At 35.6% G+C, this 21574-nt stretch overlaps 2 protein-coding genes and 1 pseudogene across 3 annotated transcripts in view; 1 reads left to right on the plus strand and 2 right to left on the minus strand.

Annotated features, from left to right (window-relative positions):
- Positions 1 to 385: 385 nt before the first annotated feature.
- Positions 386 to 12266, plus strand: MOCS2 (molybdenum cofactor synthesis 2). Its single transcript, XM_020996905.2, has 6 exons — positions 386 to 474; positions 3375 to 3519; positions 5677 to 5804; positions 6438 to 6588; positions 7782 to 7905; positions 11522 to 12266. Exons 2-6 carry the CDS (start codon positions 3422 to 3424, stop codon positions 11588 to 11590), a joined length of 570 nt encoding a protein of 189 aa, XP_020852564.1. The 5' UTR covers positions 386 to 474; positions 3375 to 3421; the 3' UTR covers positions 11591 to 12266.
- Positions 12267 to 17238: 4972 nt separating this feature from the next.
- On the minus strand, positions 17239 to 21274 carry LOC110215442 (ubiquitin-ribosomal protein eS31 fusion protein pseudogene; annotated as a pseudogene).
- ITGA2 (integrin subunit alpha 2) overlaps positions 19772 to 21574 on the minus strand; it is a 147001-nt gene continuing 145198 nt past the window's right edge. For both annotated transcript variants that reach the window (XM_020996873.2, XM_020996863.2), the window contains one exon: positions 19772 to 21380. In XM_020996873.2, coding sequence (XP_020852532.1) covers positions 21300 to 21380 — 81 coding nt within the window. In that variant the 3' untranslated portion in view covers positions 19772 to 21299. The remainder of the gene's footprint in view (positions 21381 to 21574) is intronic.

The raw sequence follows: 21574 nt of genomic DNA on the forward strand, positions 1-21574 counted from the left end.
TTTATTAAATATTTATTGTTTGCAAAGCATTGTGCCTAGGTAATTAAAATTGTATTCTTGCAAGGTACAGTAATTCAAACTTTGAGTGTTTATGGTATCTTGGGAAAGGGCACTGAACTGGAAAATCAGGAAACCTAAGGTCTGTTCATGGCATTATTTACATGTGACTTTGGGCACTTTTTAAGCTTCAGTGTCATCATCTGACAAATAAATGGATTAAGCTGTATTATTGTCCTGAAGGACTTTTCCTAAAATTATAAAGTTTTTTTGTTTGTTTGTTTTTCTCTTCTACTTGGGAGGAAAAATAAGACTGGCAAGTTATTGATGACCTTTTTCCTCTTGCTCTCTATAGGTTACTGTGCTGTATTTTGCAAGAAGTGCTGAATTAGCAGGTGTTCGTTCTGAGACCATTTCTGTGCCACGACAAATAAAGTCTCTGAAGCTGTGGGAAGAGATTGAAAGTCTACATCCTAGGTAGTTTAACATTTGTGGAATATATTGGGTTGGTGAGGGTGGGGGGGTCTTTTTGTAAGGTGTGGTCCTAGGTGCCATCTCTCCATTTCCGGAGGAAGAGCAGTCCTGACTGATGATTGTTGAGAGCTCATTCAGTGTTAGCAGAGTAGACTGGCCTCACCCAGCACGTCATTTTCTTCTGGGGAGACATATGGTTCTTATAGCTGCCAGAGAATAAAGAGGGCATTGTGGCATACTAGAAAGAGCACTAGGAGTACCAGGGGTCAGAGAGTATTGAGCTTGTGCCAAATTAGCCGTATGACCTTTGGCAAGTCACTTAACCTCTCTAGACTTTAGTTTACTTTTCTCTGAAATGAAGCACTTGGACTAGAGGATCTCTGTACATTCCCATGGCATAATTCTGTGTGGTCATATCACCAGTTGGCACAACTACTTTTTCCTGGCAGGGATGAATTAAGTAATCTTTGTTCCTGATCTTATAGTCATTTTTTCCTGTTCTTGCCCATATTTCTGTTGGTCATAAGGCTACTTTTTGTTACTATTTATTCATTTGACTGTATGGTATATTGCAAGTTCTCTCTCTTTTTTTTTTCTTTTTTATGTAGGCAGGTTAGCTGACATCATCCTAGAGCAGGACCATGATTTTCTGTATAAGGGAGAGAGGGACACCTTGTGGACTTCAATCCTAGTCAGTAAACTGATCTTAAATAGTATCATTGGTCCTCATCTCTAAAAAATTCTGGATTCAGTTATTTCCCAATATTTCCAGTTCATACAACATGTTCCCACAGTCCTGTTTCATACAAAATGTGTAAAATTGACAGCTAAAAAAGTGAGTGAATTTAAACGTCTGGATTTAAGTATCTGCAAACATGATGTGAGAAATAGTATACACTAAGTTGGTTTGGTTTTTACTGATAGTTTTTTGTTTTAATGCATCAGTTTTCAGGTTTTTTTTTTCAGGGCAGACATAGGAATTAATGTGGTATGGTGGAAATAAAACTGAATTTGGAGTCAGGAGAAATGGGTTTGAATGCTAGCTTTGCTGCTTTTTGCTAGTGTAATTTTAGACAACTTGAATTACCTCCTATGGCCTCAGTTTTCTCATCTATAAAATGTGATGTTTTAATTAGACAGTCCTTATGTGCTCCAAATCCTCTAATCTGTATTAATTGCAACAAATCTTGTTCTGAAATTTTTTTACAAGTTTGACCACTTTTCAAACTTGAAAATTTTAAAGTTGAAATGTCAGGAATTTAAAGACATTGAAGGGGCAGCTTGGTGGTGAGGTAGATAGAACACTGGGCCTGGAGTCAGGAGGACCGGAGTTCAAATCTGGTCTCAGACCAGACACTTGACACTTACTAGCTGTGTGACCCTGGGCAAGTCACTTAACCCCAATTGCCTCACTAAAAACAAAACAAAACAAAACAAAACAAAACGGACATTGAAAAATAAAATTTGCTGCTGGATTTTACTTTTTACATTATTTTGTTTCTTCAGGTTTTGACACTTTTATAAATTATTTGTGTACTTATTCTGTAATATAGTTTTAATCTTTAATATATAGACTTTTAATGTAGATATTTTAATGTATACATAATATGGTACCATATTTAACATGATAGTTTTAGCAGTGATTAATAGCTTTCAGGAGAGAATACACAGACTTGTAACATGAACATGTATCTACCTTTATTTAGAGTCAGACTAAATGAATAACCTGGGGTTGAACTTAACCACTTGCTATTTTGAGTTTGCCTGTCTGTTCATGAAGCTAAAAAAAAGAGGCCATTCATGTGCCTGATCCTGTGGAAACACCTTTGACCCTGCCCAGAAGCCAGCTCCTATGGAAGAGGTGCTAGGAAATCCTCCTTTCCTATGGCCTAGTATATGTCATCTTCAGCACCTATTTTTTAATGACACAGATGAAGGCAGAGTAGCATATTCATTAGGGGCCTGGTCTTGGAGTCAGGAAGATCTGTCTCTCACACATGTGTGATGATGGGCAAGTCAGTGCCCCAAGAAACTGTTTAAGAGTGTAAGGTATAGATGAATCACTGACCTGCAACACTGGAAGATGAAATCACAGATGCAGAAAAGAAAAAGACACTTTACAGTAAATACTGTCTTGATCATTTAGCTACTGGTTTATTAAGAATCTAATGTCATCTTTTTTGGTTAAGTGAGGAGAGCAGTGAAAGGGCTTAACTGTTGGACCAAAAAGGCCAGATCTTTTTTACTGAAAACATGAGTTGAAAGCTTGCTTGATAAGCTTCGGAATGACACCCAACAAAAATGGCAATTTATACCTTTAATAGCATTTAATTATCATTTGAGGGTACAACAGAATTCCATTATAACAGCCTGGGATAGTCTATGCCAAATTATATTCCCCTAAATATATCAGTAAAAAAAAGTTCAACATAAGTAGATTTAAATCTTGACTTATAGTGTCGTCAGTACACAAAAGTTATAGAATGCAGGGATAAAGTATTCTGTTTCCACAGGGGATAGAAAAGGGGGAAAAAATTGATTTTGAGCAAGAGATTTGCCTTTTTCTCTGAGTTCTTTCTTAAAGCGAATTTAGCCCATACAGAGGGAGAGTAATATGTAGAGTAATGTACATTGTTTACTGTGTAGTTTCATTTCATTTTTTCTTTTTACTTTTTCTCTTCCTCTGTCATGAATGGCTCAATTCTTGTTTGTTTCTTTTTCTTCCATTTTTCTATGTGCTTCTTGCCTTTGTTTATGGAATAATAAAATATATTTACTCTAGATTGAGTTTTCATATTTTGGATTTTGAGAAGAATGAAATTTCAGTGTTGTTTTATTTATTTATTTATCACAACTTTGATAGCTTCTTTAAAATGATGGTTTGGCTTTTCTTTTTTCTTCAGGTTAGCTGATATAAGAGATCAGGTGATATTTGCTGTTCGTCAGGAATATGTCCAGCTTGGAGATCAACTCCTGTTCCTACAGCCAGGTGACGAAATTGCAGTTATCCCCCCCATTAGTGGAGGATAGTAACTCTGGGCTGTTGAGGTATGTATGGTTTCCACTTGTTACCAGTGTCATGTAGAAGAAAAATATATTAGAAAACTTGTCAGCAGTTGTCTTGTGTTTGCCGGTTTGTGTGTGTGTGTGTGTGTGTGTGTGTGTATTCTCAGATGCCATATTAATGTAAATCTGAAGCATTCATGCATTATATAATCATAGGGGTGGGGAACCTGTAACCTCAAGGCCACATGTGGCCCTCCAGGTCCTCAAGTGTGGCCCTTTGACTGAATTAAAACTTGGACTCAGTCAAAAGGCTGTACCCAAGGAACTAGAAGGCTACATATGGCCTTGAGGCTGTAAGTTCTCCACCCCTGAGAATTTCTAGAACAGGAAGGGATTTCAGAGGGCTTCTGGTCTGATTGCCTCACTTTACAGATAAGGAAGCTTGAGACCCAGGGAAATTAAGTGATTTGCTCAAGGTCATGTAGGTAAAAGTCAAAAGAGGTATAATTTGAACCCAGATCCTCTGACTCTGATAGACTCATTGCTCTTTCTGTTATACCACACTGCTTCCTGTTTTGGTTCTATGTTTCATTCACATGCACAAGAATCTTAATCAAAGTCTCTAATGAACAAAGAAGTACTTCACTGCTAGAATGGGAAAATGTTATACTTTATGAGGGGCATAACATTCGTTTCTTTTGTATGGACTTGGTAAGCAGTGCCTCAGGTAGCACCACCCTGGCCCACCAGGGCCATGTCATCTTTGTAAACTATTCAACTGAAATCTGACATTAATTGTGTGTAGTATAAGGTGATCATTTAATGTGTCCCAGCCTTGGCCTACTGTAGACAGGAAGAATGTGACATGATTTATGTTATTCATCTTAAAGTTTAGAACATTTTATTTTCTTTACATTTAAACAAGTGCCTTCAAATGTGATACTTATATAAAATACATACATACACATATGCATATGCATACATATGTCTGTATATTTGCATATATGTAGCATTGTTTGCCTTCTCTGGATGAATATCTCATACATGTGTATTCATTTCATTTCCAAAGTTTTAAAAACATAATTTCTGAACTTGTGTCGCATAATCTCAAAACTAGCCATAAATGATTCTTGCAGTGGTGTGGGCCACTTAAGGAACATAAATTATAGCTGTGGAAAATGAGCTGTATTTTAAAGTTTCCAGGACAAAGTTTGCTCACTAATTATGGTTCTTTAAAAGAAAAAGAGGTGGAAAGACTGGTGGTGAATTGACTGTAGCTGTGCTTGCCTATATCTTCTAGGCCTTTGCTTTGGTGAAGAGTAATAGTATGGAAGAAACTTTTCTTTCCCTAAATATATGGCCAGGATATGGCACAAGTTGTGGTCATGACTCGTATTATAATTATCAGCTTCTTCTCCCCTTCTCACTGCTGCAGCTAAAACCCTTTGGGATTGAGTACAAGAGCAACCCCAGTGGAGGAGAGGAAGGAAGGAAGGATGGAGACAGTAGACTTCAGGGTCAGGGTGTGCGTAAAAAGATTGCATTTGCCAGATATAAGTGGCCCTCACCTTGGCAGGTGAGAGTATGGCAGTTAGAGAAATTGTGGAGTGGGAGGAAGTGAATCATCAGAGCTGATTTGTTTGTCCTTCCAGAGGCTAGAGGACCTGTAGGGAAAACACTGTCGTCAGGGCCAAATTGAAATTTAAGGTCCTTGAAGACTAAGATTGTAGCTAGGGAAGGATTCCTGTCCTTCCGAGTCTTGAGCCTCAACTCAGAGTTCAGTTTTGTGGCCTTGAGCAAGTCATATCACTGCTCTGAGCTTCAGTTTCCCCAACTGTAAAATGAGGATAATAATACCTCACAAAGTTACTGTAAAGAAAGCACTTTGTAAACAGCAAAGCGTGATGTAAATATAAAACAGTTCTGTTATTGTCATCATACCAGACGTGTAATTGTTCCTGCTGTGCCCTACATGAGTGTAAATTAAAGACTGTCTCTCCCAAAACATAACTTACTGCATTAGTAAATGCATTATGCACAGTTAGCCTGAGAGGTAGGGACTTCCAACCTCAATGTCCAACCGTTTCTACTTTATCATCTAATATCTCACTTGTTTTTGTTTTTCATCTTCTGATACTTCTAAGGGAAGGAAAAATTAGTGATAATGTTTAGTGAATTCTGGAAATATTTTGTTTCTAGGGAACCCATGAGTGCAATTGAAGACAAACCTAAAGATGTAATCAAATTTACTGCTGAGAAGCTCTCAGTAGAAGAAGTCTCACAGTTGGTGATTTCTCCTGTTTGTGGAGCTGTGTCTCTGTTCGTGGGTGAGTTTTAATTTTTCACACTTTTCTAAGTAGCACAGGAACAATCTGATTATCTGATCATTCTGCTTCTGTTCAGCTGAAATGTAAATTCTCAGTCAAAATTTTCAAAATTTACTACTAAATGTTCTGGCAAATATAATGTTAAGGAACTTATTTGCTTAATATTTTATTTGGTATTTTAGTAAGTTCCAAAAAACACCAACTCAAATTCTGATATATAAGGATCAGGAAAAAAATGTACTGTCATTACTTAGAATCTTTTTATTTTTCTTTTAATGTTGAAAAAAATTCTCCTATTTTAGAAACAATACAGCAACTTACATTATTTTCTTTTAAGTGTTGAATATCACCTAGTGGTGCCATAAGAGGAACACTGTTTCATTTACTGAGTGAAATAATTTTGTGTAGTTTGGAAGACTCTATGATAATGATTCTATGTTTAGTTTTTTCCTTAAATCTGGGTCTACAGATAGTCAATTACAATTATTACATAGGTTCTGGAAAGCTTTGAAATTAATATTGGACTGATTAAGTTATTCTGCAGAGAAAAAGATTTTTCTTTTTATACATAATATTTGTATTTTTAAGGAAATATGTGATTTGTTACCAATTAAATTTTTTGTTCTATTTTAGGGACTACAAGAAATAACTTTGAAGGGAAAAAAGTTGTTAGCTTAGAATACGAAGCATATGTGCCAATGGCAGAAGCTGAAGTCAGAAAAATATGTGGTGCTGTTAGACAGCTGTGGCCAGTCAAACATATAGCTGTGTACCATCGGCTTGGGTAAGCCGATTTATATCTTTGCAAATTTCAGTGCCATTTGCTGCTGTTTTAAAACTTGTGTTGATCATAATGTGGAATATTTGACACAATAATGCTTCAACTGAGCGCTGTCAATGGAGGAAGATATATATATATATATATATATATATATATATATATATATATATATATATATATATATATATACACATATATATATATATATATATACACATATGTATATATATGTATATATATATACATATATGTATATATATGTATATATATGTATATATATACATATATATGTATATATATGCATATATATATATACATATATATGTATATATATATATATATATATACATATATATATGTTTATGTAGTAAAAATTTGAGGATAGTTGTGGTATTTCACCTTTGGCTTCCTTTTTGAGCTTTTTTTCTTTTTCTCTTTTTTGCCAAACACTAAATTCATCAGCATAATTTATTCCAGTGCTTTCTACGCATAGTATGCCTTAGCATCAATAACACTATTGTTCTATGTTGGATAGTAGTAGGAATTAGCAAAGATATGGCTATAGGACATACTTAAAATTCTTGAAAATTCTCAATTGTCCATGACCTATGATTCTAATGGACCAGTACCTTCAGACTTTTTTCTTTTCTTTTCTTTTCTTTTTTTGAGGAGTCATATTGTACTTTTTTATTATGGATCCTGCTTATCATGTCAGCTATTTTACTTAAAGTGAAGTGACTGGCAGACATTTAATTTAGTTTGTATTCTTATACAACTGAGAGAAATGATAAGGAGGTCAAAGGAACTGGGGGGAAAAAAGAGAGAAATGGAGTTTTTGAAATGGGGTCTGTGGTTATTAGGGGGTACAATGTACAGTGGATATTAGGTAGAAAAGACTTTCTCTACTCAGATGTACCCTAGAATGTGCAACATGATGTACCCAGGTGTACAATATAATTCTTTCCTTTCTCTAAAAGATGGGATAGATGCCTAGCAACAAATCGCCTCAACTTCTGTTTTCCCATTTGGATACGATTCTGGTATGGAATATAGTTTCAACACTATATTTAAGAACCATATGATATTCTGATAGCAAACTCTAGTTATAAGTTGTGCCTGGCAGATCATCCTTATTACTTAAAATAAAAATTGATCAAATTTATTTTAAAACATTTTCCCCCTTCCTCTTATTTCAGCTTAGTTCCAGTAACAGAAGCAAGTGTGGTCATTGCTGTGTCTTCAGCACACAGGGCTGCATCCCTTGAAGCTGTGAAATATATTATTGATACATTAAAAGCTAAAGTTCCAATTTGGAAAAAGGTAAAAAACTTGATATCTGACTATCATTTGAATATATTTATGTACACTCAGGAATATATAAAAGCATTTTACTCATGAATTTTGTAGCATTATATATGCTAAGGAATCCTTATCACCTTAGGGCTGATCTGTTGCAGTTAGCTTCCTAAAACGTTGATCCCATCATGTCTTGTCCCTCTCTTATTTATAAACCCTAAAATAGATAGTAATTCTTATGCTGGCATTCAAGGTTCTCCACATTTTATTCCCAGTCTACCTTTTCAACCTTACATTCTGTTACTTCCCTTGTGAATTCTTTTCTAGCCGGTCTAGTCTATACACTATTCCTCGAACATGCTTTTGTTTTACTAGCTATATGTTCCCTTGCCTGGTATGTTATCCCCTCTTGACACTATCTTTCATTTTCATACTTTTTCCCTGATCACTCAGACTCAAATTAATCTCCTTTGAACTCATTTTCTTGACATCTTTTAATTTGAAGAATTTATGTCCCTTGAGGACAAGAGCCTTTTATTGTATCCCCTGTGATACCTGAAATATATGCTAATGGGGACTAGACCTGTGATTTCATTGTCATAGGGAACTCTCTCTCCCAATGCAAATTGGCACCTTCTCTGAAATTTATGGTCTGGAAGTGTTGCCTGGACCAAGAGGTTAAATGGTTAGTATATGTCAGAGGCAGGAGTGAAACCAGGCCTTCTTGGCTTCGGAGCCAGGAAGTAGTAGCTTTTAAGTCACTTTCTGCTCCGTGGTGCTTCTCTGCAGAAGACCTAATTGAATCATATACTAGCCCTCAATAAATTATTTGACTGATTGACTTTGTGTTGAATTGAGCTAACAATATTTAGAACTTAAAAATGACCTTGTATTCCCTATAGAAGTATTTAGATACTCAATATACATTGAATTAAAAATTACCTAATTAAAATTTTTTTTTAAATTTTCTCCATTAACATGAAATCTGGGCTTTGGCCACATCATAGACACTGAGACTTAAAAACACCTCATATAACATTTTCCTTTTCTGATTCCAAATTTTTTTTTTCTTAAGGAGAAATTGGAGTTGTTCTAAATATTCCCTAAACCTTCCCCCTCCTCCATTGTATTAAATAAAAGTTTTTGTTTGTTTTTTAAGTAGAGTTACTTTTAAAACTCATTAAAATACATATGTTGCAGTTTTGAGTAGATAATAGCACTAAGTGGGAAAAAAGTATCAAAACAAAGATGAAAAGACTACTGTTCACAAAAAAAGCATTTTAACAATAGTAAGGCCACTATCAAAATAGATAAGAAGACAGATTATTGGCAACCAGTTCCCTACCAATTCAGATTGTCAACTTATACTTTCAGAAAGTCTTTAATTTAGGTTTTTTGTTTTTGTTTTTGTAGAGTTGGGGGGGGCGGGAAAGACTTGGTCTCTGTTAATTTACTTTGATCATTTTTTAAGGAAATCCTTGGTACTTAACAATACCAAGAGAAACAAGATTATTTCTCTGAACATATATTTTACTTTTAAATGTTGCAGTAGGTGACTAGCTAAGTATTACTTAGTCTTAAAAGGGCTTTTAGCCCTCTCCATGAGCATTTCCTGTCCTTTGACCTTCTGGGTAGGTTATAGTCCTTATTCCAGCTGTATTAGGGATTTGGGGGGGGTGGTGTTTTGTTGTTTTGTTTTGTTTTTTTCCTGAGCCTATGGGAGAACTAGACAGGAAAGTAAAATGTTCATATCCTTTTTTCCTCTATATCTCAGTAGAGACGATACATCTTGATAGAATAGTTTTACTCAATTCAACAAATAACAAACATCATTAATTACCTCTTATGTCTTAGGTACTGTAAGCAAATAGAGAATTTCCAAAGACAAAAGTGCTGTTTCTGTTATTAAATGATTATAGTTGGGCCACCAGAGTGTAGAAAATGAATTTTAACCTAAACAGGATTTTGAGGTTGATATTAAATTATCAGTGGAATCTAAATCTAAGCAAATGATGTTTCTCGAAAATATAGGTAGTGGAGTGCTTGGGAAGGGGTAATAATATTGGAAAAAAAGACAGAATGTTTTTAAAAAAATGCATGGGGAGGATTAGATGGCTGCCTAGGCAGTATAGTATACTAAAAGTATAATGTATTTGGAGACAGAAGGTAAGGGTTCAAGCCTTTTCTCTGCTTTTTTACTAGCTATGTGATCTTGAGTAAGTTATGTAACCTTTTAGTCTCATATATAGGATATATAGCCCCATTTTGTAAGTAGTCAAGTGCTATGAAAGTGTGAGCTGTTATCATTAGCCTGGAAAGCCAGTAACAGTCCCTTACAAGTTCACCTGTAGCTCTCTACTCTTGAGTACTGTAATAGGAGTCTCCCTCTATTGTAATCTCCATTTAGGACTCATTTAGTCAAGAGTGAAAAGGATTCTTTTTCTTGGCAAGTAGTATTCTGTCTTTGCAGATGGGTTAAGCTTTGGGTCAGTGCTTAGATGAAAACCAACTGCCATTTTGACTAAGCATCTTTGAAAAGACGTAAATGATTATTATAAGACCAAAAAGAGTGATGTGACAGGAGGAGGAGCCCTTTTGTTTAAGGCTGCTGTCAGGGATAGATAGGTAAGGTAGAAACATAAGCTTCCAAAAACCAGTTCTTTAATAAACTGATAGGAAAAAAAGTTCTAGTCAGGTTGTTGGCATATACCATGGTTTTGCATAGAAAATGATTATAATTTTGGTCTGGAAAGGGAATAGGGACCTAATCCCATTGAGACTGGCTCACTTTTTCCCCCTGCATGTATACCACTTCCAGGGAGGACTTGGTGAACAGAAAGAGTGTTACCCCCATATTCCTCAACTAAACTGTAGAATAATTAAGGTTTGTATTGTGAGAACAGAAGTAGAGAGGAGTGTAGAGCTGTACAGCAAATATCCATTATTTAACTGAGTGAGACAAAGGGTTAACAGATTTAGATCTGGAAAGGATTTTAGAGTTCACCTAGTTTAACTCCTTCATTTAATATATGGCCTACTAAATGAAGCCTAGAGAGATAAGGGGATTTGACCAAACACACAGAAAATAAATGGCCGAGTCAGAATTTAAATCCAAATCCATCATACCTTAGACTGATAATCTGACCATTAATAGGGAAAACTCTTATATTTTGAGAAAAATAATTTAGGTTGTGATGTTGTAGGTTTGGGTACCCTTCTAACCTACCTAGGAATCTGTGTCTCTACATCTTAGGAAATGATCATCTTGAATTGCCATGGCCAACTGTGTGGAAAAGCATCCTTGGGAATTTAAGTGGACTAAATGTTAGACAACAGACGCAGATTGTCACTTAATACATACTTCAGGCCTTTCCAGCATGGTAGGAACTGTTAGAACTCATTCTTTGGCATAGTTAATTCCCGTTCACATTATTTGTTATAAGGAGGTACCAGAGTAGAATTTCAATGGATGCTGAAGAATTTAAGTCATAGCTTTTTAAAAAAAAATTCAAATTTATAGGTTCATATGAAAGAGTAGAGTTTTAAATAGAAGGAGACTTAGTTTGACTATTTTATTCAGAACTTTTACACTTATTGTGAGGAAAATGCTATATTTTAAAAATTATGTTTTTATTTTTAGGAGCTTTATGAAGAAGAAACAGCATCTTGGAAAAGAAACAAAGAATGTTTTTGGACAAAAAAGGACTAATTTTTCCTGAAGGAATATTTAGAGCTCTAAAAATTGCTCCATTTACTATGATTGTATGGTTTTTTCCTCTATTTTTGAGCCTTTTTGATCTTTCTGAGGCACTATGATAAAGTAGACAGAGCTGGACTTCATTTCTAACTCTTATTAGGCATTTTGACTGTTGTAAAGTCATAGTAACTTCTCAGAACTTCACTTTTCTCATCTTTTAAGCAGTTATGATACTACCCAACTTACAGGGTTGTGAGCAGGGAAATATTTGTAAACTTAAAAATGCTATTTAAATGTAAGTTTAATTCAATTCGGCAAGGTCATGATATTTGGCCAAAGGCAGGTTCTTTTATAGCATCCCAATGAGGCAGCAAGGAAAAAGTCTGGGGTTGGGGGGTCTTTGGGAATAAGAGGGGTTGGGAGGAACAATGACAGGATTTATATTTAGGGAGTGACAGGAGAAGTAAGCATGTTCTACTACCAAGCTAATTTTGTGTCTGCTTACAGGTGTGTGCCTCTGCTTCCCTCTTAGTTATACCTCTTTCTAGAAGATCAGTAATGACATAGGTATTGGTAAAGTTGGAACAGGGGCCCCAGTATAGTTATTTTCTACTCTGTTGTCATGGAATATGAAACCAAGGAGCAAAGAAATTTGAAGTTGCAATAAACATCTCAGTCAGTCTTGAGAGTTCAGTGGCCTTTGTGCTTTTAATACTTAACTTCCAACCAGGTATAATCACATAACTCTGGAAAACATATATGTAGTAAAAATACATGTCCTTCAATTCCTGGGGCATGAAGGGTCAATTAATTTTTTTCAACAAAGATAATATAAATAGTTAATGTGTTATATATGTTCAGAAGCTTCAGAGTTCTTTCTTACCACAGATCAATTCAAGTACATTTTTGTTGATTCATTCTTAATTCTGTATGAATTTTAAAGCCAGTAAGTTAGTTATGAAATTTTAAAAAAAGTACACATTAACTATTACTTGTGTTGATATCTGTCATTCAGAATTGAGCCCTTTGAAGACTTGTATGGACTGATTAAGAACTAGAAAATGATTTATAACAGTATCATAAAGAAAAACAACCTGGAAAGACTTAGGAGTTGTGAATAGTTCTAAAGCCTTAAGAACAATGTACTGCTGTGCTCAATCAGGATTCCAGAGAACCACACACGCTGCTTACCTCGTAAGAGAGGTAATGGATTCAAGGTTCAGAAAGGCACATTCTTTTTTGTACACAGTCAGTGTGGGAATTTGTTTTGCTTGACTCCAGACTTGTTATAACTATTTTGGTGTGTGTTTGTTTTTCCCTCAGTGGGGGTGAGTTGAGTGTGAGAGGAAGGGTAGAGGGTAAGAAAGAAAAGAGTCATTGAAGCATTAAAAAAAATTATAGAAGCAAACTAAAGAAAAGCCAGAAAGAACCATAGACAAGCAGGTCAGCTTTAAAAGTTACATACTGAATTTATTATAGAAGAAAAAGCAAGCTGTAATTTGTGGCTTCATATGCCATCTTTTTTTCTCTTCTATTTTGTATATGAAAATACACATTTTATTTGGGGGTCCAGAATGAAGATAAAAGCAAAAGATTAAATTGAGCTTACTCCAAATAGAGAGGATAGCTACTCTCAGAGATCTTCCAACAAATGATTTTTTAAAATTCTCAACTCCAAATTTTCCAATATATTATGTTAATGTAAGTTAAAATAACTAGTGGAAAATCTTGATGTCATTGAATGAATTCAAGTATAATACATAGAACTCGTATAATAGATGGATAGGTCTGGATTAGTCACTGAGACAGCCAATTCTACTAGGAGCAATTACTTTGTAATTGATTATGTTTTACAATAATTTCACTATTTTCTTGGAAATATTAAATGAAAGTAGATGAGCTGTGATTATTTATGGAATCATACGTATGTAAAAATAAGGGATGCGCTTAAGTAGGATCCACCATCATAGCCTTTGAGATGTCAGACATATCCATGCCACAACCCAGCAATGGAATAAGACTTTTTAATGGAAGAAAAGTGAATAATTGTGGAAGTTGACTGGAAATTAAGATGTTTTCCTTTTTGGTTTCTGTACCAGAGAAAAAAATTGTAGGATTATAGTTTGTCATGTCTTATTCTGTCACTGCAGAAGGATCAGATATATACCCTTAATATGAACACTTTAATAGAATCATAGGTATTTTTGAAATGTTTTGTTATTCAGAAATGTTTAAAATATTTTAAAATGTTTTTAGTGGTGTTATTTGTTACCCCAAAAGTCAGACTTCTTCATCAGTATTTCCTTTATTTTAGTCACCATATTTCTAAAGAATGTCATCAATAAGCAGTCTTTTGCCTCAATCTGGAACAAATCAAGACTGTCCATCCTCTGTGACAGGTCCTTTGGTTAACCCTGTTTAACCTTAGCCCTGCTAATATAGTAAGGTCCTTAACCACAAGGTCTGCCTTATTTGATCTTAGTAACCTGAATGTTCTGTATATAGTAGATGCTGAGAGTTATTAAGTGAATATTTAAATGGGAAATTTCTAGAATCAGTGGTGGAATCTGTAGCTCCTGGGAATACTGCATGGGACTTAGTACAGCGATTGCCCATCTTAGGTGGTTGAGAAATAGAGGTTTACTGTGACACCAACATTGTCACAGCTGCCTTCTGTTGCCTAGTACTTTCATTTTGAGAATGAGAAGCACAAATATGAGTCGCTCTAAACTTAGATATTCTTTAAAATATAAATACAACAAAAGACCACTAAACCATTGACCTAAATGTCTGGGAATCTCAATCTACAAGGTAACTACAGAGGACACTGGCTCTGAAAACCTAAGTTGCTATTAAAATACATATTCAGAATGACTAGTTTCATAGAATTTGGGGCTGGAGTAGGACCTGAGAAACCAGCTAATTGGACCTTCCCATTTCAAGTATGAGGAAATAGACCCCAAGAAAAGTATTTTCCTTAAGACACACAGGCGGTAACAGACGTGGAATCTGAACCAATGTTCTGACTACAAATCTGATAATTTCCATCCTATCAACAGCAATATGAAAGCATTCTCCATATCACAAATATAACTTTTTGAAGTCATGTTTAGGACAACTCATTTTACCTCACATCCATTAAATTCACAAAGGTAACAAGCTAGAATGGTGATTGTTGGAAAGGATGTGGGAGGACAAATACACTGTTGGTGGTGTTTCAAATTGGTTCAACTATTCTGGGGGGAAAATTGTAGCTTTTTACAAAAGTCCATAAGCTGCACATACTCTCTGAACCAGTGAAGCCAACATCAAGCATTTTCCCCACTTTTTGTGGTAGCCAAGAACCAGAAGCAAAGAGGGTGCCATCAGTGATGTAATCGGTTAAAGAGTGACTATAAAAAGAGGTATATAAATGGAATGAGACATTACACTGTAAGAAATATAGTAACTAAAAAATTCAGAATTTGGCAAAATATGCATGAACTGAGGTGGAGGAAAGCAGAACTAATAAAACTGGCCAAAGATTGCTGTAATTATTGTGAAGGAAAATAACAGTGAAAAGCCTCAGAACTCTGATCAATGACTTCCAGTGAAGTCCAGTGACTTCAGAAGATAAGGCTATTTTTGCAGGGAGATAGATTATGCCTTTTCCACGTGTGAACCCTGCTCCCATGCCCGATACCATCTGAAATGCTATCACTAGCTCCATGTTAAAGTAAGAAATTTGGGAATTCCTAGGGAAGCAAGAGCCCTTCATTTCCCTTCCATGACTTGGTATCAGGTCTCCCCATTTCTTATCTCCCAGGGGTTTCCAAGCAGTTCCACTTTATAGAGCCTCAAGTTTCTGGAAAGTTCTTATAGCTTGTATAGCTCAGCTAGAACATTTTCGTTATGGGACTCTCAGTCTGTGCAACAAAATTTCAACTGAAGTAGTGGTGTTTTGTGGAAACAGATCTTCCCTAGATGCATATGCCCATTTCCCATTTTGAGCCTCCTCCCCCCTCTTTTTTAAACTCAGTCCCATTCTGAGACGTACAGCCATGGAGTACCCAGAGTAAGTTAAGTTCCACAGTTTTCACTCCAAACCAGAAGCCATCGCTGCAGTGTAGTTGTGTAATTAATGAAGTCCTCCAGCAGAGGGCTGTGCAGTCACAGTTCTACAGGTGGAAGAGCATCTTTTTTCTTTGGTAATGGAAGGAACAACAAAAAAAGGTTAACAAGCATTTTTCTTTTAAGTTAGGATGGCTCAGAAAAAGACTGCACCTCTGAAGGATGAAGAAAAGGCCACATGAAGTCAAGAGACTGCCAGGATAACTGGGTTCGATTTCAGCCTCAGAAACTAAACAACCATGTGATCTTGTACAAATCACCTAACCTTCAGTGACCTTCAGTTTCCACCTCCATGCAAAATAGAAACATCGCTTATACTACCCACTGGACACTACTACTATGGAGGGAAAGCACTTACAACCTAATTGTGCCACATATATCAGTTATTATTTAAGTCTAAGGCATCATGAAGGGTATGGTGTGGATTGAAAGGTTTTTCCACTAAATTCTTAATTACTCAGCAGCTTGAAATCAGTTGTTTTAATGAAAGCTTGTGTGATGTGTGTTCTTTTAAGAGGGTTTAAAGCCACTTTTTATACAACACTTTTGTGAAGCAGGTAGTGCAAATAGTCTTATTTTACAGATAATTAAAGGTCAGAGAGTGAAATGATTTGCAAAGCATTCTACAGTTAAGTGTCATACCTGTGTTGGAATTCTGGTTTCTATGTACTATGGCACATTGTTTCCCTACACTGGGAACAATAAATTTATGGACCTAGAAGTTGACAGGTCATATGAATCAGATATAGAAACCTGTTGAATTATTGGACAGGCATGCATTAAAGGGGCCTAAGATGTGCCAGAACTGTACTAGGTTTTGAGGTTATAAAGGATACAACTTCTGGGGAAGTGGGAGCCAGAGAAGGGAGCTGTGGCCTTGGCAGTCATTTTTTCACATATTAGTAATTCCTGACAGTATAATATATCTCATTATATTTATATACCATAATTTATAGTGTATAGAGCCATTCCTTAAGCAGTGGTATCACTGATATGAGTGGAGTCACTGGGCAAAAATTGTCATACCTTTTCCAGTAGTAATGGTAATATAATAATGATAATAGCTAACGTTTATGTAGTGCTTACTATGTGTCAGGCACTGCTAAGTCCTTTTTACAATTATTATCTCATTTGATCCTCACAACAACCCTGAGAGGCAGATGTTATTATCATCCCCTTTTTACAGATGAGGAAACTGAGGCAAACAGGTTAAGTGACTTACTCAGGGTCATACAACTAGTAAACATCTGAGGCTGAATTTAAACTCAGGTCTTCCTGATTCCAGGCTGGGCACTTTATCCACTGTGCTACCACTATATCCCTAAACTCTTGAGTGAACTATCATGGTAGGTAGCCTTCGGGGAGATTAGACAAATAATAGAGGAAATAAGTACCCCTGGTATAACCTAGGATGGCACTTCTTATATTCTCTAATTAAAAACTTGTAACAGTTGCCTTTTGATGGAATTTTCTTCCTATTTACAAAATGTACATCGACTATAGAGTATTATGTATTCAAGCTGTATTATAACATTAAAAACATATTTGGCTTCATATTTTAAAAAATTTTAATAACACATATACAGTATAATCTGGCACTGTGGCTACAATGATTTATAGGTGAATAATTCTGATTTTCATATATTATTTACATCAATAAGAAACAACTAAAATTCTCGACCAATGTTGAAATCCAATGTGATTTCAGCTTCTTGCCAACACATACAATATTGGTTTTGTGACTATGTACAAACGTTGTGCATACGTTCATTTTTGTATATTGTGCTTTCCTGTTTTTGCAATGACAAAGTGTGCCCACAGAAAGTTGGAGAGGTGGGAGTGGGAGGGAAATTCTGATGCAATAAGTGGAAAGTAACCAGTACAGCTTTCTTTAACCAAACATCTAGCAAATAAATCATATCCCACAGATTTAAGCTAAGGAAATGTCTAGTAATACTATTACATTTAAATATATATATATATATATATATATATATATATATATATATGTACAATATTATCAGTCTATACTATCTTTAACAAGATAGAAATATATTTGAAATGATAATTTATTATTTTCAATATCATATATTAGACCTTTTAATTCTTCAAAGTTTAAATACTTATTTATGTTTGAATTTTGCCCCAGTGTTTACCTTCCAGCTATGTCATTTTATGCTACACACATAATTTGTTAACTTAGTGTTTCAAACATTACTGGATGTCCCATAAAATTATTTAGACAAGGTTTAGATCATTTTTCTTTTCTTTTCTTTTTTTTATAGTTGATTTTTTTTTTATTAACACATATACATTTACTTGTCTTCTGGCTCGTTGAAGCAGTAGGTTAGACAACACTTGCCACAGTAATGTCTGTCAAAATGGCTAGCCAGAAAGATCCCAGCACCACATTCATCAGAAGGGCACTCTCATTGAAGGCGGCTAATCTTGCCATTCTCATCAACCTTATAGTACTTCAGAACTGCAAGCTTTACCTTCTTTCTCTCATGCTTGTTCTTTTTGGGAGTGGTATAAGACGACTTCTTTCTCTTCTTGGCATCACCATGAAGCCTCAGAACAAGATGGAGGGTAGATTCCTTCTGAATGTTGTAGTCAGACAAAGTTCGACCATCTTCCAGTTGCTTGCCCGCAAAAATCAATCTTTGTTGATCAGGGGGAATTCCTTCCTTATCTTGTATCTTGGCCTTGACATTTTCAATGGTATCAGATGGTTCAACCTCAAGCATGGTGGTCTTCTCTGTGAAAGTCTTCACGAAAATCTGCATCGTGTCACTGGGTCCACCCATTGATGGTGGATCCCCATTTATTTTCTTGAATAAGTGGTTTACAAATGAAATCATTTTAAAATGATTTAAAATTGGGGGGCACTCAGTTTAAAAGATTCCAGGGATGAATCATTATATAAAGTAGATAATCACTTTCTGATTCATTTATGTTGGATTTTCATAATTTGGTTTTGTTATTGTTGAGTACCTCCATATATGAAAGTAGATGATGTTCTTTTTATAACAGCAGTGTTACAACAACCACTTTGCATAAGATACTGGTTTTGTCCTAACACAATCTTGAAGTATTAGTTTCTTTAACATTATTACAGCATCAGATGCAAAAGTGTTTTTTTAAGTTTCACTTTCTTTGTTCTTGAAACTGTTTATTTTATAAAAAATAAAATCTCTAGTTAGCAAAATTTTCTCTGGCCAGTTAACAGATTCGAGAATCACAGAATCTTTCTGCTCGTTTTACAACTAAAAAGTGATACCAAGATCTGAATTAAATGTCCAGTTCTTTATCAAGGGAAACAGTAATGTGGGACCTAGATAATCATTACAAGATACACAGTTAGGCTGTAGCAAGGCAGCCACAATTTTTGGTTTTATTTAAGCTCCTTTCTCTGGAGCTTATGTTCCATTTATAAAATGGATACTTTTTTCTATAGGTATGTAGTTCTAAAGGCCTAGGACTAGTACATACTCAGGCTTAAAAGTAGATGGCATATACACCTAATTCTGACTTCTGCATTATAATACTAAGATCTATTCTCTTCATGGTTAACAGGACCAATGGTTTTTTTAAATTCTGTTTTGTTTTTACCATCTGTAGTAACTTAAGCTACTTTACAGAAAAAAAAAACATAGAGGTGCGAAGGTCCTGCCTCAGAATTGGCCAAGGCTTGCCACACACTGAAAGTCAGGGTAGGTGGACAGCCTAAGGTGGCCTTTATTGAAGAGTTATCAAGGCACAACTGAACAGAGCTTATTTGAGTGTTAGAATCTATGTTGCACCCATCAGGACTGGTAAATACAGTAGCTTGCATGTATAAATTAAAAATGCCTTGGCTACTTAATGCTAGTTTCTTCTGAGAAGCAGCAAGATATATGGCAGGAAAAGTACCAGACTTGGAGCCATAAGCTATGGCTTTGAGTCATAGCTCAGATGCTTAATAGCTAGTTGACATAGCTGTTTTAAGCCTTAACCCCATATGTACGAAGGAATCATACCCAAACTACCTACCTCATTGGAGCAGTTTTGAGGAAAGCATTTTGCAAATTTTCAAGTGCTACATAAATGTAAAACTTCTTTTATTATTTAGTGACACAGTTTCTGCTGGAATTATTTGATCAACTGCAGTAAGAATGACTCTCTGGCATATCTACCTCAGTTCTATCAATATCCCACAGTTTATGAATAAGATCTTAAAATTATATGGATAACTGAGTTGTTTTGGTGGAATGCAAGATAAGCAAAAATATAGGACCGTTGATTATCTATTATCAATTATCAAGCTCAGTTATCGATCATTGTCCAGCTGGCTCCTATGCTGGAGTTGTTTAAAAAGGGCAGGGCACTTAGAGCAAGTCTCAGATGGATAAGTGCCCGAGTCTTTTTCTTTAGCTACATTCCAGAGCCAAATCTAAGTTCCTGGATTGGTTGTTGCTTTGTACTTTACACTGAAAAGCTTTTTAGAACTTAAAGTGACCCCAGAAGACATTTAGCCCAACACCCTGATTTTATGGATGAGCTAACTCTGAACTGGAAATCTAGGTGGGTTTTGGACTGACAAACAATTTATACATGCAAAATCAAAGATATTCTTACCACCCATACTCTAGTCATGGCATTCATCATGGGGGTAGGGACACAGATCAGCCAAAAAATACAACAAACTTGGAGCTTTTAGAAAATCTTAATTCAGAAAGGGCAGAAGGGAAAAGCTACAGGAAAGCAAAAGCTGCTTAGGAGAGCTGTCCAGTGGCCTAATTTTTTAACTGTGATAACTAGTCACCTAAAAGCAACAATGCCTGAAGCTCAAAGAGGGGAGAGGGGTCACCAGGATGGAGGAAAGGAGTTCTGATAGGAAAGATCATAGATTTAGAGTTACAAGGGACCTCAGAGGGCATGCATTTAAACCAACCCCTTTATTTGACAGCTTAGGAAATGGAGGCCCAGGGAGGTTTAATGATTTCAGCAAAATCACACAGGTAGTAAACATTATAGGAGGGATTTGAATCCCAAACTTCTCTAACTCCAGAGTCACTATTCATTCCACTGTACCCATGGTATCCAGGGTAAACTTCATCTTCACAATTTCTTCGCTGTGCTACTCACATGGCCTTTTGCTATAGGCTGCTATGTCTCACCTCGTTTGCATGTTTGTTCAGATTGAAGAGATACAGACTGACTGTCTTGATGTTAAAAGCTCCTCTATCTTCCTTTTTGCAAAGGTAAGCAGCAACTTTGGGACACTTTATTTTCCAGTAAACTTCTGAAAATAGGGCTGCATTTTGCTAACACTCGTGGGCTAGGAAATGCTTAGAATTTCTGGCACAATGTATTCTGTCAATATAAACTCTGGTCCAGCCAGTTTAAAAACTATTTTTTTATATAAAAATCCCCCCAACTTTCAAAAAAGCAAGTCTCCCCACAAACACACAAAAAAATTTTCTATTCCCAAACTGGCCAGCAGCTTCTCTTAAAATAAAATTTGTAAAGTTATTTCACTCATAAAATTATAAAAAGAGTTTTTGACATTTGAAAACATCAGTCATTCAAAGGATTTCCATCTACGACTGTGATAGAAGACTGCAGCAATTCAGCTGTTTAGGTCTGCAGTCTCATCAATTTCATCTGGATTTTTGGCCATTTTCTCATATTTCCTCTTGAAAAAGCCAAGCTGCAAAAAAAACAAACATAATATTCAGATATTAAAATATATCTTTGGAATGGGTATACATTTACCACCCTACCCCCAATCTGCAATCAATTCAATCTGACAAACCTTTATTAAATGTCTAATTTATGCAAGGTGCTGTCATCATTCCTCATCCCTGGGGATACTAAGACAAAAACAAAACTTGCTGCCTTCAG

Source organism: Phascolarctos cinereus, unplaced genomic scaffold (genome assembly GCF_003287225.1).
Source record: "Phascolarctos cinereus isolate Bilbo 61053 unplaced genomic scaffold, phaCin_HiC Scaffold_4;HRSCAF=312, whole genome shotgun sequence".
Classification (NCBI taxonomy): domain Eukaryota; kingdom Metazoa; phylum Chordata; class Mammalia; order Diprotodontia; family Phascolarctidae; genus Phascolarctos; species Phascolarctos cinereus.

What these genes read in the sequence shown, in the direction of transcription:
- MOCS2 (XM_020996905.2), top strand. Translation starts at nt 3,422, where the DNA reads ATGTCCAGCTTGGAGATCAACTCCTGTTCCTACAGCCAGGTGACGAAA. An exon ending in GCTGTGTACCATCGGCTTGG is followed by an intron (nt 6,589 to 7,781) that starts GTAAGCCGATTT and finishes CTCTTATTTCAG; the next exon opens with CTTAGTTCCAGTAACAGAAG. An exon ending in AAGTTCCAATTTGGAAAAAG is followed by an intron (nt 7,906 to 11,521) that starts GTAAAAAACTTG and finishes TTTTATTTTTAG; the next exon opens with GAGCTTTATGAAGAAGAAAC.